The 16234-nt window shown below is 47.0% G+C and overlaps 1 protein-coding gene across 3 annotated transcripts in view; it reads right to left on the bottom strand.

Moving 5' to 3' along the window:
* Rcc1l (RCC1 like) overlaps window positions 1-14110 on the bottom strand; it is a 34976-nt gene extending 20866 nt beyond the window's left edge. For 2 of the 3 annotated variants that reach the window (XM_004662609.2, XM_045144696.1), the window contains exons 1-5: window positions 13793-14110; window positions 7490-7619; window positions 5604-5732; window positions 3209-3275; window positions 1999-2050 (exon numbers count right to left, since the gene is read on the bottom strand). In XM_004662609.2, coding sequence (XP_004662666.2) covers window positions 1999-2050; window positions 3209-3275; window positions 5604-5732; window positions 7490-7619; window positions 13793-14110 — 696 coding nt within the window. Of the gene's footprint in view, window positions 1-1998; window positions 2051-3208; window positions 3276-5603; window positions 5733-7489; window positions 7620-13360; window positions 13380-13792 lie in introns of those variants that run through there. The other variant, XM_045144697.1, reaches the window with a different exon arrangement.
* Window positions 14111-16234: the final 2124 nt, after the last annotated feature.

Genomic DNA, 16234 nt, shown 5'->3' with positions numbered 1-16234 from the left:
GCACAAACTGACTGGCTCGCACCCCACAGGCTCCTGATATTAAAAAAATGATTGGTCTAATGCACAGGCTTTGTTAGAAACCCTATAAAAACTGTCCTGTTCCTGCATTCGGGGCTCTACAGTCCTCTACCCCTGTGCGGTGTACGACTGTGGGCCCCAGCGCGCTTGGAATAAAATCCTCTTGCAGTTTGCATCAAGACTGCTTCTCGTGAGTGATTTGGGGTGTCGCCATATCCGGGCAGAGCGTGGGGTCCCCCTCCTGGGGTTCCTTCACAACCTTACCACCAGACACTGCTCTACCTACCTTCCTTACCTCTACCCACACCCAGACACTGCTCTATCTCCCTCCCCTCACCTCCACCCTCACCAGACACTGCTCTAGCTCCCTCCCCTCACCTCCACCCTCACAAGACACTGCTCTACTTCCCCTTCCTCTCCACCCCACCAGACATTGCTCTACCTTGCTACCCTCACTTCTACCCACACCAGGCCTCGAATGTTCTTGCTCCAGAAGGATCTACCTGGCTTGAGAATATCAGAGCACTCATTCACCCATGGAGTCACACATGACAACGTCTAGTTCCATGAAGGCCCAATACGTGCACCTTCAGAAATGTTGCATCGTGGTTCTGCCTTACATGTCTCTCACCAGCCACCTCCCCCATGGTTTATCAACTCTACTCCATACCATGGCCAAAGTCATCTTCAAAACACAGCATGACTTGGCTGTCACTCTGTCTGCTTAGAACTTTGGACAGGTACTGGGAACTAAACCAGGCGCTAAGGTATGTGGAGCCTGTGCTTTGCCATAAATGATATCCCTAGTCCCCCTGCTAGGAATCTTTGACAGCCCAACTGTCAAAAGATGAAACCCAAAGAGTTTACACTCCCGGGCATGGTACTGTGACTCCACAGTGCGTCCCCGACCTGCTTCAAGATGACTTCCAAGTGCAGCGCACATGTCCAGATGCCAAGCACAGCACACCTGGTGCCGATGGCTCGCAGCCTTCCCAGCTGCTTTGCTCCCCTGTCCCCAACCTAGCCTATCACTGTGTCTAGCATGACCACAGAACCCCCTGCCTCTTCCAGGAGGCTCCCTTGCTTCCTTCCCTGGGACTCCAGACTGCGCCCTTGGTGCACTCCCAGCACTTCCTGCAAACACATATGTGTGGTTTTCATTGTACATTATAAGTACCTATTGTGTGCCAGGCACCAAGATGGTGAGTAAGACATAACCAGCTGGGGTCACCATGGTAATGACCACACTATGACACAGCTGGATTTGGGCATTATACATTCACACACACATACACAATCACACACTCACATGCTATTATCACATACTTATTTACACACACACATTCACACGTCTCATCTAGGGTAAATACACAAATCTTATATGGATTCATTTATTCTTCTCTGTCCTTACTCCTTTCTCTCTCTCTCTCTCTCTCACACACACACACACACTCACAGCTTCCCCCAAATTTTAATAAACTTTGTATCCCTACATTCTAGCATAAATTCAGGAATAAAATAAGGAAGCCAATTTTTTTTTTTTTTTTTTTTGGAGGCAGGGTCTCACTCTGGATGACCTGGAACTCATTCTGTAGCCCCAGGCTAAGCTTGAACTCACAATGATCCTCCTACCTCAACCTCACAAGTGGTAGAATTGTAGACATGAGACACCATGTCAGACTCAAGCTAATCTGTTTTTGTTTTTATGATAGGGTCTTGGTCTAGTCCAGGCTGATCTGGAATTCACTATGTGGTCTCAGGGTGGCCTTGAATTCATGGCAATCCTCCTGCCTCTACCTCCCGAGTGCTGGGACTAAAGGCAGACACCACCTCACCTGGCTTCAAGCTAATCATTTTTAATAAAATAATTTATCAATCCCCAAAATCCCTCTAACCAATTGGTCATCACCCCATACAGCTATGAACCTTTCAAACGTACCCCAGAAGCAGGCCAGCCAGTGCTTAGCACAAGGGTCTTACCTGGACCACCTGTCCATCAAAGTCCTGCATCCGATGGACTGTGTGACTCTCACTACAGTCAGGAAATCGGAGAGAAGAAAATGAACAGCATCATGAGCAATGTGCAGGTCAGCCCACTCAGAGTAACAGTTATGTAGTTATTTACTTTTTGATGTTATTTTCAGCTTTTGCATTTATTTACTGTCATGCTAGGGACGGAACTCCCGACTTACTAGGCAGGGGCTCTACCTCTGAGCCATACCTCAGCCTCTCACCAAACTCTAAGCAGCCATTCACCACTGAGCTGAATATCCATGCCTTCATGTTTGTTTTTTTGTTTGTTTGTTTGTTTGTTTGAGGTAGGGTCTCACTGTAGCTCAGGCTGACCTAGAAAGAACTCAGTCTGTAGTCCAAGTTCATGGCAATCTTACCTCAGCCTCCTTAGTACTGGGGTATAGAGGATTTGTTTTAAAATACCAAAATGAGGGCTGGAGAGATGGCGTAGCGGTTAAGCACTTGCCTGTGAAGCCTAAGGACCCCGGTTCGAGGCTCGGTTCCCCAGGTCCCACGTTAGCCAGATGCACAAGGGGGCGCACGCGTCTGGAGTTCGTTTGCAGAGGCTGGAAGCCCTGGCGCGCCCATTCTCTCTCTCTCCCTCTACCTGTCTTTCTCTCTGTGTCTGCCGCTCTCAAATAAATAAATAAAATTTAAAAAAAATTAAAAAATAAATAAAATAAAATACCAAAATGAAAAAATCTAAAATAGGGCTGGAGAGATGGCTTAGCAGTTAAGGTGCTTACCTATAAAGCCAAAGGACCCAGGCTCAATTCCCCAGGTCCCATGTAAACCAGATGCACAGGGGGAGCACACATCTGTAGTTAGTTTGCAATGGCTGGATACCCTGGCGTGCCCATTCTCTCTTTCTCTCTCTGCCTGCCTATTTCTTTCTCTTTCTCTCTCAAATAGATAAATATTTTTTAATCTAATTTAAGTATTTTGAATGACTTTACAAAAAGTAACCGAACAATGCTCTGTGTATCATAACCAGTGCTCCTCCTATCCTGATAAGAATGAGGCTCATCCCTACATGAAACACTCCCCCAGGGCCTTCTGCTGAGCTCAGCTTCCTGTCAAGCACAGGGACCCTGCATTCTGAGGGGCAACAGCCCAGCAATCACTCAGCCACCCCCTGCTGCCATGACCTGGGGAAAACAACGCCTTGAGAACTCACCTGTACACTTCATTGTCCACCACGGTCCGTCCACACTGCCCGTAGGAATTGTTGCCCATGCTGAAGACTGAAGAACAAGACATCGAGGACGTTAGCTCTTGGGCTCCTGGGACCAGCCTCAGGACTGTGAGGGGCTCTCGAGAACAGTCCTGGTTAAACTGCTCACCCTCACTGCAACAGGACCTCCTATACCCCCGGCCTCTCTGCAGGCAGCTCATGGGCATGTGGGAGGCTGGGCATATTTCCCTTCTGGGCTGAGCTTCCCCCTCTTGGGACTTTGACACCATAAGGCCATTACCTGTGTCTGTCACTAGACAGCCCTTGAAGCCAAATGCCCTTTCAATGGCCTCCTAAACACGCCTTGGATGGTTCCTACTGCACACATGTAGCCAAAAGGTGACAGCAGAGACAACCAATGATCTTCTTGCCTCCCCTGACCACCACACTAATGGGGCTCGCTCCCAAACAGAACAGGTGGAACGAGTCTGCCGTGGAGAAGGGCCTCATGACTCTGAGCCCCCAACAGACAACCACATGATTTCTCTCAGTAGCAGTGGACAAGCCATCTTCACACACAGCCCATTTGGTAACTTCATGGCCCAGGGCACAGGAAATGTCTTGCTGGCTGGGCATAGCAGTATACACTTGTGATCCCAGCACTCAAGAGGCTGAAGCAGGATGACTGTAAGTTCAAGGCTAGCATGGGCTACAGAGTGAGACTCAGTCTCAAAAAACAAAAGGCTGGGGATCTGGGGAGGTGGCTCAGTGGGTTCTGAACAAGAGTGCTTTCTGAACAAGCATGAAGACCTGAGTTTGATCTCCAGCACCCATGTTAAAAGTAAAAACAAGGGGGCTGGAGAGATGGCTTAGCAGCAAAGGTGTTTGCATACGAAGCCTAAGGGTTCAGGTTTGATTCTTCAGGTCCCACATAAGCCAGATACACAAGGTGGTGCATGTGTCTGGAGTTCGCTTGCAGTGGATGGAGACCCTGGCACACTCATTCTCTCTCTTTCTCTCTCTCTCCCTCTGTCTCTAATAAATAAATAAATAAATAAAAATATTTAAAAATAAATAAAAACAAGGGAAACTGGGCATGGTGGTGCACTTCTTTAATCCCAGTACTTGGGAGGCAAAGATAGGAGGATCACTGTGAAATTCAAGGCCAACCTGAGACTAATTCCAGGTCAGCCTGGGCTAGTGCAAGACCTCTGCCCTGAAAAAAAATAATAGTGATAAAAATAAATTCTTAAAAGTTAAAAAAACAAAAACAAGAGCAGGGCATGGTAGTGCATACCTTTAGTCCCAGACTGAGGTAGGAGGGTCACCATGAATTCAAGGCAAGCCTGGGGCTACAGGGTGAGCTCCAGATCAGTTTTGGCTAGACTGAGACTCTGCCTCAAAGCGGGGCAGTGGTGTGTCCCTTTATAAACCCAGTACTTGGGAGCCAGAGGTAGGAGGATCACAGTGAGTTCTAGCACCCATGTTAAAAATAAAAACAAACAAACAAAAAAACAGAGCTGGGCATGGTGGCACACGCCTTTAATCCCAGCACTTGGGAGACAGAGGTAGGAGGATCACTGTGAGTTTGAGGCCACCCTGAGACTACACAGTGAATTCTAGGTCAGCCTGGGCCAGAGTGAGACCCTACCTCGAAAAACAAAAATAAAATAAAATTAAATAATAAAAATAAAAACAGCTGGACATGATGGTGCACACCTTTAATCCCAGCACTCAGGAGGTAGAGGTAGGAGGATCACTGTGAGTTTGAGGCCAGCCGGGGACTATAGAGTGAGTTCCAGATTAGCCTGGACTAAAGTGAGACCTTATCTCAAAAAAAAAAAAAAAAAAAAAAAGAGAGATGGATTCAGTTAGTAAAGGGCTTGCCTTGCAAGCATGAGAACCTGAGTCTGAGCCCCCGTACTCGTGAAAATGCTGGGTGTGGTAGCACTCACCTGTAACAGCACTGGGGAGGCAGAGGCAGGAGGATCCTTGTGGGACTCACAAGCCAGCCAGCCTAACACCTTGGTAAGCTCCAATAAGAGACCTTATCTAGAGATGGCTTATCAACTAAAGGTGCTTGGTTGCAAAAGCCTGATGACCTGGATTTGATTGCCCAGTGCCTATGCACCACACACACACACACACACACACACACACACACACACACACATACACACACAGAAAACTCTGGAATTGAGGTAGAGTTCAGGGGTTGAGTGGTTATGAGCTACAGAACGTAAGGTCTGCCCATTGTAGCTCTCTGCAGCAATCTCATCAGTCAGCTGGGGAGACGCCTCGTCTAATCATGTGGCGCAACGACAGGCTGCTCAGGCCCGACAGCTAGGCATGTGAGACACCCTTCCACTCCTCCTTGGCCTTCACCAAATCCACCTACCACCTTCGCTGTCAGTCAAAACCAGAGAGTGCGCTCGGCCGCAGGACACCTGCAACACCCTTGTCTCCTGAGGTCTGTCCAGCGGCAGCGGGATGGGCGAGGGCTCCAAGATGTACTCGTAGCCCCTGGCTGAACAGAGAAGCACAGCAGTCACAGTGAGGTCCACTGGCTGAGAGACCCAGAGGCTCTGACAATAGGAACCAAGCTGCCCAACCCCACTGTTCTACAGGCGAAAGTGAGAGAATAAAAACCAGGTATGGGCTGGAGATGATGGCTCAGTGGTTAAGGCATTATCCTGCAAAGCCTAAGGACCCAGGTTCAATTCCTCAGGACCCACGTTAGCCAGATGTGCAAGGTGGCACATGTGTTTGGAGTTCCTTTGCAGTGGCTGGAGGCCCTGGTACACCCATTCTCTCCCTCTCTCAAATACATAAAATATATTTTTAAAATAAATAAATAAAAACCAGGTGTGGTGGTGTGTGCCTGTAATCCTAACACGAAGGAGGGAAAGGCAGAAGAATTAGAAGTTCAAGGCCAGCCTGGACTATCTGAGACCCTATCCATTCCAATTCCCACAAAGTAGGAAGTTCACCATAGAATTCACACTGGCCTAAAACTCTAGAACCTTCTGTTTCTCCCTCCCAAATGCTGGGATTATACCCTGAACTGCCATGCCAACCCCAAAACTTTTTTTGTTTGTTTGTTTGGGTTTTGCTTTCTTGGTTGTTTTTGTTTTGTTTTTTTTCCCAAGGCAGGGTCTCACTCTAGTCCAGGCTGACCTAGAATTTACTATGTAGTCTCAGGGTGGCTTCTAACTCATGGTGATCCTCCTACCTCTGCTTCCCAAGTGCTGGGACTACAGGCATGGGCCACCACGCCCAGCTGTGTTTTAGTTTTTAGACGGTCTTGCTCTAGACCAGGCTGACCTGGAATTCACTATGTAGTCTCAGGGTGGCCTTAAACTCAAAGTCATCCTCTTACCTTTGTCTTCCAAGTGCTAAAACATCTTTTAATTTCATTTTTAAATTTTATTTTTGTTTATTTATTTGATCTGGCTTACGTGGGTCCTGGGGAATTGAACCTGGGTCCTTTGGCTTTGTAGGCAAGTGCCTTAACCGCTAAACCATCTCTCCAGCCCTTAATTTCATTAAAAAAAAAAATATTTTAGCCCTGTCTGGTGGCATACACCTTTAATTCCAGCACTCAGAAGGCAGAGGTGGGAGGATCACTGTGAGTTCAAGGACAGCCTGAGACTATACAGTGAATTCCAGATGAGCCTGAGCTTGAGCAAGACCCTACCTTGATAAAAGGTTGTTGTTTTTTTTTTAAATTGGGGCTGAAGAGATGGTTCAGTGGTTAAGGCACTTGCCTGAAAAGCCTAAGAACCTGGGTTCAATTCCTCCTACTACCCATGTAAAGACTGATGCAGTGTGATACGTTATCTGGAGTTTGTTTGCAGTGGCTAGAGACCCTAGTACCCATTCTCTCTCTCTCACTCATTCACTCTCTCTCTGCTTACAAAGAAGTAAATAAAATATTTTTACTTATTTGTAGAGAGAGAGGAGGAGAAAAAGAGAAAGGGAGAGGGAGAATGAGTACACCAGGGCCTCTAGCCCTGCAAATGATGCATGTGCAACTTTGTTCATCTGGCTTTACATGGGTACTGGGGAATGGAACCCAGGTCATTGGGCTTTGTAGGCAAGAGCCCTAACCACTAAGCCATTTCTTCAGCCCCTGCTTTGCTTCTGTGAGACAGGGTCTCACCACAGAGTCTCCAGTAAGATCTTCCTGCCTGAGCCCCCAGTGCTAAGATCACAGGTGTACACCCTAACTTGTTGCTATGCGTCAAGTGTGTGATTGTGTCCCACCGCCAGGGCTCTGCTCACTTTTGTCCTTCCGGCTCTGGTGGAATCCGAGCTGAGAATCTTTGTTGAGTCCCATTCCCCAAACTTTGGTGACATCCTTGGTTTTCGAGGACAGCAACGTGAATCCATAGCCACAGGCGGCAGAAGAGATCTGCAAAGGAGTTCCCACAATGCAGAGCCAGTTATTTCAGCAATAGGTACCAAGCTAGTTACCAAACCATTTGGTTGCCACAGCAACTGGCAGGTTTCCTACATGCTAGGTATACTGTTGTCCCTCACATGATGTTCCAGGTATTTGCATCCCCATCCACCATAACAAGGTGTAGCACATCAGTTGACACAGGGTCTTCAATCTTGACCCCCACCCACAGCAGCTGTGTGGCTTGAGATGCATTTACTTAACCTCTCTGCATAGCTCTCTTTAAATAAGTGACAACAGCATCTCACCCTAATCTACCAACAGCAGCTGGCTTGATGGAAGTTATGTACACAGTACCAATGTCACTGAGGGTATATGGTGAACAAGAAAAGTCAGGCCCCACAGGTTAAGTCACGTGCTTGGCAAGTGGAAGATGCCTGATCCAGTGCCACCCTTAACTGCAAGCTACATGGTTAGTCTCGAATCACGCCATGAAGAGAACGTGCGGCCACAGCTACTGTGAGCTTGAGGGAACCACACTGCCTAGGGCCTCACAAGGGAAACCCAACTTCCGGTGGAAGCTCAACCTCCGGGGAGACCTCAACTTACGGTAGGGCCGGAAATAAATTAAAGATGGGTGTATTCTAAAACCAATCCTCTTCCCATACTACCTGGACTGACCATGTTCCCAGCTGGCCTGGGCCAGTCCTGGTTTCACTTATCCAATATCCTCTCAAACAAGTTATAAAGACCTGGCCCCAGGTCGAGTAAATGGCTCAGTGGTTAAAAGCACCTGCTTGCAAAGTCTGATGACCCAGGTTCGATACCTGTTCCCACATAAAGCCAGATGCACAAACTAGCACGTGCATCTGGGGTTCATTTACAGTGGCAGAAGGACCTAGCACACCCATACTCACTCACTCTCTATCTGCCTCTTTCTGTCTATCTCTGTCTCAAATAAATAAAATTAACATTATTCTATAAGGACCTATCCTAATTACACTTTTCTATCTCTCAGCTGTTTCGTGTCCATCAGAGGCCCATTTGCTCTCTCAAGAGAACTCATGCAAATCTCACTGAATCCTGACACAAATGCCCAAGTAGCATTCTTTCTAAAAATAGCTTTTTTCATATTTATTTAGTTATTATTTTATTTATTTATTTTTGGTTTTTCAAGGTAGGGTCTCACTCTAGCCCAGGCTGACCTGGAATTAACTATAGTCTCAGAGTGGCCTTGAACTCACAGCGATCCTCCTACTTCTGCCTCCCAAGTGCTGGGATTAAAGGTGTGCACCACCACACCCAGCCCTAGTACCATTCTTTATGAACAAGTATGAGAAATTTTGTTTTTCTAGAAAGGGACACAAGATCTCACTCTTTATCCCAGTCTGCTCTCAAATCCATCATCCTCCAGCCTCAGCCTGCTGAGTGCTGGCATTAGAGACATGTGCCAATACAAGTTGACCTTGACAGTAAAATACCAGCAGGTCTCAAAGAAAGCTAAATATTTCTTTGCATTTGGATTTGCTGCAGTGGAGGGGGGGGCAGATGGCTCAGCAACTAAAGGCACTTGTTTGCAAGCTTGCCAATCCAACTTCCATCTTCCTTAACACCCACCTAAGGCAGATGCAAAGTAGCAAACACGTCTGCAATCCCAATGCAAAAATTAAAATAGGTGGAGGAGAAACACCCCGAGGTTCTCCTCTCACCTCCACACATTCTCCACGGCACACCCATTCACATATGCACACATATACACACAACTCTGAAATTTGGATTTGTTGATGCTTTGTTGCATCAATTCATCCAAAAGGGACATGTGAACTGGAGAAGATGACTTAGCGGTTATTTCCCTACAAAGCCAAAAGACGGCGGTTGGGTTTCTCAGGATCCCTGTAAGCCAGATGCCTAAGGAGGCACATGCATCTGGAGTTCGACTGCAGTGGCTGGAGGCCCTGGCATGCCCATTCTCTCTCTCTCATTCTCTCTCTCTCTCTCTCTCTCTCAAATAAACTGTTTTTTTTTAAAGGGTCATGTCTCTCCTTCTGCTTTGTGACATTTTCCTTCCTTAGTTTCATATGAACATGTATGCCTGCACCCTTGTACTCAAAACACCTCTGTTCTCTGGCCTCCTAGTGCCCCATACTTCTGGAATAGCCCCAGCTCCACAGAAATGCCCTACTGGGAGGTTGCAGCTAGCTGGACTGCATAGCAGGAAACAGAAAAAACTAGGTCTAAAATCGTCCCAGAACACCAGGATTATTCTCACTACTTAGCGATGCCTGTTTACTTAACTTTTGACAAATATTTGAAGAGCACATGGGATCATTTAGTCTGTTAATATGTGAAAAGGCTCTGAGCAGCATCTGGCAGTGTCAGCTTAATCAAGGGCCTGTGATGATAATGTGCCAGGACAGGACTTCCAACCACGTTGGTGAGCATCTCCCCAAAGACCAAGAACACCAGACAAGGCCATGCCCAGTGGCATAAACACATCATCTCAGCACTCAGGAGACTCAAGCAGGAAGATCACAAGTTTGAAGGCAGCCTCGGCTACAAAGCAAACCTCTGTCAGGGAGAGGAGGAGAGGCCATGCACAGTAGCTTACACCAATAATCCCAGCCCAGAGGAGGGGAGGAACGAAATAAAGATGCGAGGGCACTAGCTGTCACCAAGTCTTAACACTATACTGGGGTTGTTACCCAGTGCAATCAGGGAAGAGAGAGACATGTGCAGCCAACTACAAGTGAAGATCTAAAACTGTCTTGGGACTTGAGAGATGGCTCAATGGTTAAAATGCTTGCCTGCAAAGACCAGCAACCCAGATTCAATTCCCGAATACTCATGTAAAGCCAGATGCACCAAGTGGCACATGCATCTGGAGCTCCTTTGCAATAGATAGAGGCCCTGGTACAACCTCCCTCCTCCCCTCCCCATCTCTTTCTACTTGCAAATAAATAAATAGAGGCTGTAATTGGTCCTAGATGGAACCAACCTGTATGTCCCTCAACTGATGAGTAGATAATGAAGATGTGGTACATTTATAAAGTGGAGTTCTATTCGGCGGTAAAGAAAAATGAGTTTATGAAATTTTCAGGGAAATAAATGGATGGATCTGGGAAGGATTATACTGTGAGGTAACCCAGGCCCAGAAAGCTGAACACTGCATGTTCTCATATGTGGACTCCACTTACAAATGCTTCGGCTTGCATGTGAATTGGAGTAAAGATCAGTAGCAGAGGCCAGTAAGCCAGAAATAGGGCTATATGGGAGGAGATAGGAGGGCTTAAGGGGATGGTATTGTATATATGTAAGTAGAGAAGGGGTTACTGGGAGTGGGATGGCCTGAGGGCAGGGGAAAAGATTGAGTAAAGGAAAGGGTGGGCGAAGAGTTAATCAAAATTTAAGATGGTTTAATCCTAGCACTTGGGAGGCAGATATAGGAGAATCACCATGAGTTCAAGGCCACCCTGAGACTATACAATGAGTTTTAGGTCAGCCTGGCCTAGAGTGAAGCCCTACCTCAAAAAAACAAAAAACAAAACAAAAAAATTTAAGTTGGTATCCATAAGCCATATGGAAACCTACTTTTTTGGATAATGGCATACCCAGAGCCATAGATTGTTACCAGAAAAATTTCAGTGCCAAGGATGGGATACCTTCCAGTGAACTGTTGGCCAGGGAGGTCCCTGATGCACCAAAACATTAATAGGCCATTACCAAGGCTCTTGTGATTTCCCACCAGAAATAGACGGTAAGACCCTATTGCTGAAGATTCCACATGCCTGGGCTGCAAGGTCATGGAGAAATCAAGTTGGAGCTGAGCTGAAAATTTCCTCCATGCAGACCAGCTGACAGGAAGCTGGAAAAAACTATGCTGCATGCAGCCCTATGGGAGAGAGAAGTCATCAGTGGAGATAAACAACAATGGATACTGCAAGCCTTAAGTCTGGCCAGCCAGGCCAAATAAGCAACAGATGCAATACTGGCATGTCTGTTATAAGGGAAACCAACTGCCATCTACCTGGACTGGAGGTTCACTCCATGGGAGGGAATACATGCCTGGTAATGAAAACCTAGTCAAAAGCCTAGGGCAGGGGAGGTCATGTGCCCTAGGAGTGTAACACCTGTTGTTATCTGGCTAAATGTATATGTTAAGCTCACCAAAATGCCCTGTAAGCACGTTTCCTGAAGTTCACACCCATATATTAATGCTATTCTCACTTTTGATTAGAGAAGCTTCTCTTTTTAGATGGCAATAACCACTGGGATGACTCAGAAGGCACCACAGTGCTGAGAAGAGTACTCAGCACTGAGACATCTCTATCACACCTTCCAAAGCTCAGGGTCCACTGCAGAAGAGGTGGTGCAATTTAAGAGCCAAAGGAAGGGTAGGACTCCTTACAATGCACTCTTCCAGACACCAAATGGCCTGGATATCCAAGACCTTGCACTTCCTGGCACCACCTACACAAGACCAGTCTAATACAAGGAAAAGATGATAACATCAAAATAAAAGAGACTGATTGGGGAGGGGGAGGATATGATAAGAGAGTGGATTTGTGAAAAGGAAATTTAGGGAGAGGAGGAAATTATCATGATTTAGATTATTATAGATACATTATTATCTATAATTATGGAAGTTGTCAATAAAAAAAGTTCTCAGCACTGGGGAGAAAAAGGTATGTGAGGGTATTGCTGTGAGTTCAAGGCCAATCTGGTACTAAAAATTCTAAAAGGGGCCTAGAGAGATGGCTTAATGGTTAAAGTGCTTGCCTGCAAAGCCTAAGGACCCATGTTTTAGTCTCCTTATCCCATTAAGCCAGACACACACATGGCAAATGCAAGGTGGCACATGCCCACTAGGTGGTGCAAACATCAGGAGTTCGATTTCAGTGACTAAGGCCCTGGTGTGCCAATTCTTTTTCTCTCCCTCTTTTTTTTTTTTTAAATTTTTTTGTTTATTTTATTTATTTGAGAGCAACAGAGAGAAAGAGGCAGAGAGAGAGAGATACAGAGAGAGAGAATGAGCGTGCCAGGGCCTCCAGCCACTGCAAATGAACTCCAGATGCATGTGCCCCCTTGTGCATCTGGCTAACGTGGGTCCTGGGTAATCCAGCCTCGAACCAGGGTCCTTAGGCTTCACAGGCAAGAGCCTAACCACTAAGCCATCTCTCCAGCCTTCCCTCTCTTTCTTAAATAATAATAATAATAAATCTAAAAGGAAAGGTCAGTCATTTAAACTAAGGATGTTATCACAACTGAGTACCTACTACAACTGGTATCTATACAAAACCAACTAGGGAGTTCAAAGATTCAAACATGAGCACTAGTGAAACGATGTGGCTGCTGTTAAAAAAAAAAAAAAAAAAAAAAAAAAACACTGAATTTTGCTAAGCATGGTGGTGCCCTTGGGAGGCAGAGGTTGGAGGATCACCATGAATCTGAGGCTAGCCTGGGACTACAGTGAGTTCCAGATTAGCATGAGCTACATGAGACCTTGAAAAAAAAAAAAAAAAAACCTGAATTTTGAACTAGCCACAGATTTCTTAGACATGGTGCCAAGAGCACAGTTTACAGCAGAACATGTGATTGACTAAATTTTTTTAAGATTTTAGGGCTGAAGCCGGGTGTGGTGGCGCACGCCTCCAATCCCAGCACTTGGGAGGCAGAAGGGGGATCACTTTGAGTTCGAGGTCACTCGGAAAGTACAGAGTGAATTCCAGGTCAGCTGAGCTAGAGTGAGACCTTACCTTGGGGAAAAAAAATTTTTTTAGAGCAGAACACGGTAGCTCATGCCTTTAATCCCACTGCAGGCTGAAGCAGGAGTGCCATAAATCTAAAGCTAGCCTAGGTCGGTGTAGGCTAAAGTGAGACACTGTCTCAAAAAAAAAAGAAAAAGATATATATAATTTAAACATTTAATGCTGGGCGTGGTGGCGCACGCCTTCAATCCCAGCACTTGGGAGGCAGAAGTAGGCGGCTCGCCGTGAGTTCGAGGCCACCCTGAGACTACAAAGTGAATTCCAAGTCAGCCTGGGCTAGAGAGCAAAGAAAATGCTAAGTAAAATGCTAAGTGCTCTCTCGCTCGCTAATACGGTCAGCAACGTGCCAACATGGAAGCTGGACAGGAACGTTCTTCGCAGCTCCACCTGCAGGGAGGGAGCCCGGGGCCGTGGCCGCACCTTCTGGTCCAGCTCCAGGCGGTAGGGAATCGGCTGGATCCTGCGGCGCGGCCTGGAGCCGGCGCGGGGCTCGGGCCCTGCGGCCGGCAGCACGAAGCTGGGCACGCCCAGCGCCCCGGAGAAGCTGAAGCCCCACACGAAGATGCGGTCGGCGCGGGCCGCGCGCTTGCCGACGTACTGCACCACGGGCGCGTCCGCCTCGGCCTCTGCCGCCTCGCGCCGGCTCCGCGAGCGCCCCGCCGGCGTCCACTGCTCGCGGACCTGTCCCGGCCACTTCAGCCGCCGCCACAGCCGAGTCCCCGCGGCCACCGACGCCATCTTCCGCCCCACGCCTCGGCTCATGGGCGCCGCCATCTTGGGTCACCTTTGACCCCCCCCACACACACACACACACACGCACGCACGTCCTGGCGGAAGTGCGGCGCGGCCGCGGCCATGTTTAGTACTGGCTGACGGCGAAAGCGCTGAGGGAAAAACCGTGGCAGCACCCTGCCTTGTCTATCAGCACTTAGAAGAATGCTTCGTGTGAAAACTCCAGAGCAGTGTTGTCCCCTACCTGTCCTACCTTTCCCAACCTTCTCATTTCTTTTAGTTGCTTTTTTTTAAAAAAAAATATTTTTGGGGGGGGCTGGAGAGATGGCTTAGCGGTTAAATGCTTGACTGTGAAGCCTAAGGACGCTGGCTCGAGGCTCAATTCCCCAGGACCCACGTTAGCCAGATGCACAAGGGGGTGTACGCGTCTGGAGTTTGTAGTAGCTGGAGGCCCTGGCGCACCCATTCTCTCGATCCCTCTTTGTCAAATAAGTAAATAAAAATATATATTTAAATAAATAAAAAATACATATTTTATTTTTTTTATTTTTATTTATTTGAGAGTGGCAGAGAGAGAAAGAAGAGAGAGAATGAGCGCGCCAGGTCCTCCAGCCACTGCAAATGAATTCCAGATGCGTGTGCCTGCTTGTGCAGCTGGCCAACGTGGGTCCTGGGGAATCGAACCTGAGTCCTTTGGCTTTGCAGGAAAACGCCCTAACCTCTAAGCCATCCCTCCAGCCGTTGTCTTTTTGATTTGAAGGAGTTTTGGATGCAGGAGATCATTGAACCCATACTTGCTGTTTGGGTTATCACTAAGCCACATTTGCCAGGCTGAGGAAAACTGGTCTTTGTTGTTGTTGTTGGGTTTTTTTTTTGTTTTTTTTTTTTTCCGAGGTAGGGTCTCACTCTAGTCCAGGCTGACCTGGGATTAACTCTGTCATCTCAGGGTGGCCTTGAACTCATGGCAATCCTCCTACCTCTGCCTCCCGAGTGCTGGGATTAAAGGCGTGCGCCACCACGCCCGGCTTGTTTTGTTTTTTAATATTTATTTAAAGCCAGGTGTGGTGGCACATGCCTTTAATCCCAGCACTCTGGAGACAGAGGTAGGAATATCTCTGTGAGTTCCAGGCCACCCTAATAGTACTGAAAGACCCCCAGAGGGAGACCGTCACTCAAGTCTTGAGATAGCACGCACCCAAAGACACGAGGGAGACCAAACTTGCTGCAAAAGCATGAAGCTTTATTCGGGAAACCAGAGCTCTGGGGTCGACACGTATCTCATGCAGGAGACAGAGGAGTCGACCCTGAGCCCTATTGGGTGTTTCTTTTTATAGGGTTTTAGCAAGGAAGGGAAAGGGGAGGGAGTCTCACAAGGGTATTTGCCAAGCTTGTACAGTTATTTCTACATATCTTATTTGTGCATAACCAGAGTTTAAGTCCTTGGTCAGGCTGTCTTGGGAAACTTATTTTTTTTCCTCTTCCCGGGACATAAAGTTTAGGTTGACCCGACTAACCCATATCTTGGGCCACCCGCAGCCTATCTTTTAGCCTATTTTTGATTTACTCCTGAATATACAGTTCAGGCTGTCCCCTACCTATAGCAACCAGCTATTTCTTCACTAAGTTTACTTTAAAATTTTCTATCCTGCCTTTCAGTACATAGTGAATTCCAGGTCAGTGTAGGCTAGAACGAGATCTTACCTTGAAAAACCAAAAAAAAAATAAATAAATAAATAAAATATTATTAAAACATTCATTTATTCATTTGTAAACAGAGAAGGGAGAGAATGAACACAGCTTACAAGGGCCACAGCCTCTGCAAACTAACTCCAGATGTATGCGCCAATTAGGATATTGGAGAATCAAAGTCAGGTTTTTAGGCATTGCAGGCAAGCGCCTTAACCTCTGAAGCATCTTTCCCGTCCATCCAGGAAGTAGTTGTAAGTAGTGAGGTGAGTTGGAAGGAGAGTTTCTATATGATTATCTTACAGAAGCAGAAATGGAGAAAGTAGCTGGGTATTATGGTTCATACCTGTAAACCTAGCACTGAGGAGGCTGAGGCAGGGAGGTTTTCAGGAAATACAAGGTCACTGTGGGCTACAGAGTGAGACCCTGACCAAAAACAAAACA

Source organism: Jaculus jaculus, chromosome 2, assembly GCF_020740685.1.
Source record: "Jaculus jaculus isolate mJacJac1 chromosome 2, mJacJac1.mat.Y.cur, whole genome shotgun sequence".
NCBI classification, from domain to species: Eukaryota; Metazoa; Chordata; class Mammalia; order Rodentia; family Dipodidae; genus Jaculus; species Jaculus jaculus.
The sequence above is the reverse complement of the archived record's forward strand: the minus strand, read 5'-3'. Positions and strand labels throughout refer to the sequence as shown.